Genomic DNA, 916 nt, shown 5'->3' with positions numbered 1-916 from the left:
CAGACCGCGCTATCTCGCTACTACTCGGCGAAGCGCGAGCGAGGTGAACATCTTTGCGACTACCTCAATCGTCTGAACGGCTACGCGCGGAACGCGCGTCTTCAGTTCGAGAAGGGCGGCCGTGATGCGAAGGAGCATGTCCAGCAATTTCTGGTGACATGCGGCGACGACCCCATGGCGGAGAGTCTCTACTATGCACGAGTCAGTGATATCCACGAGCTCGAAGTGATCATTGAGAACATGATCAAGGGCAAGGAGCGAATGGCAAAGCGTGACGGGATGCCCCGACACTCGCGGAGCCGTGATAGTCGCGATACCAGACGGGAAGAGTCGCATCGACGTGACCGCCGAGACTCCGACCGTCGTCGTGACGACTATCGCAACCGACCCCGGGTGACACTCGCCGAAGTTTCGTTAGACTACCTACTAGGTGAACTGGAGGGCCGTGAAGCTACTCAAGCCAGTGTCGAGCTTTCGGATGATGAAGGGGACTCATACGTTGACGACACAGAGGACTACGGAGGGTACCAATCCGACGGAGCGCGCAGCAATACTTCAGTGGCCGACAATGACCGACATCTCGTTGCGGCCAATGAGAGTGAGCGACGTGCTGCAGCTGAAGGCATATACGCCCGCTCAGACAATCGTCAGCCACGAGGGAACGTATCAGATCGCGAGCGAGGCTTCAATCAAGACCGTCGAGGAGGTGAGCGAGGCTTCAACCAGGATTACCATGGCAGGCGTGACTACGACAATCGCAACTTCAACAGAGATAACCGACGTCCGCACTATGGACCATGTGCCGCGTGTGTGGGATGAGCCATTCGGCTCACTACTGCAATAAACGGTGCAAGGTCTGCATGCAAGTGCACGACGTTGGTCAGTGCGAACTCTTCCGCAACTTCCAAGGCCTGGA

At 57.1% G+C, this 916-nt stretch overlaps 1 protein-coding gene across 1 annotated transcript; it reads left to right on the top strand.

The window, feature by feature from the left end:
- Positions 1–174: 174 nt before the first annotated feature.
- PPTG_19650 (hypothetical protein) lies at positions 175–819 on the top strand (the record flags this gene model as incomplete). The annotated part of the gene is made up of 1 exon (XM_008918205.1): positions 175–819. One exon carries the CDS (start codon positions 175–177, stop codon positions 817–819), a length of 645 nt encoding a protein of 214 aa, XP_008916453.1.
- Between the last annotated feature and the right edge of the window lie 97 nt (positions 820–916).

The sequence above is a fragment of the Phytophthora parasitica genome (genome assembly GCF_000247585.1).
Source record: "Phytophthora parasitica INRA-310 unplaced genomic scaffold supercont2.156, whole genome shotgun sequence".
Lineage (NCBI taxonomy): Eukaryota > Oomycota > Peronosporomycetes > Peronosporales > Peronosporaceae > Phytophthora > Phytophthora nicotianae.
Note: the sequence above shows the minus strand (reverse complement) of the source record. Positions and strands in the feature narration are given on the sequence as shown.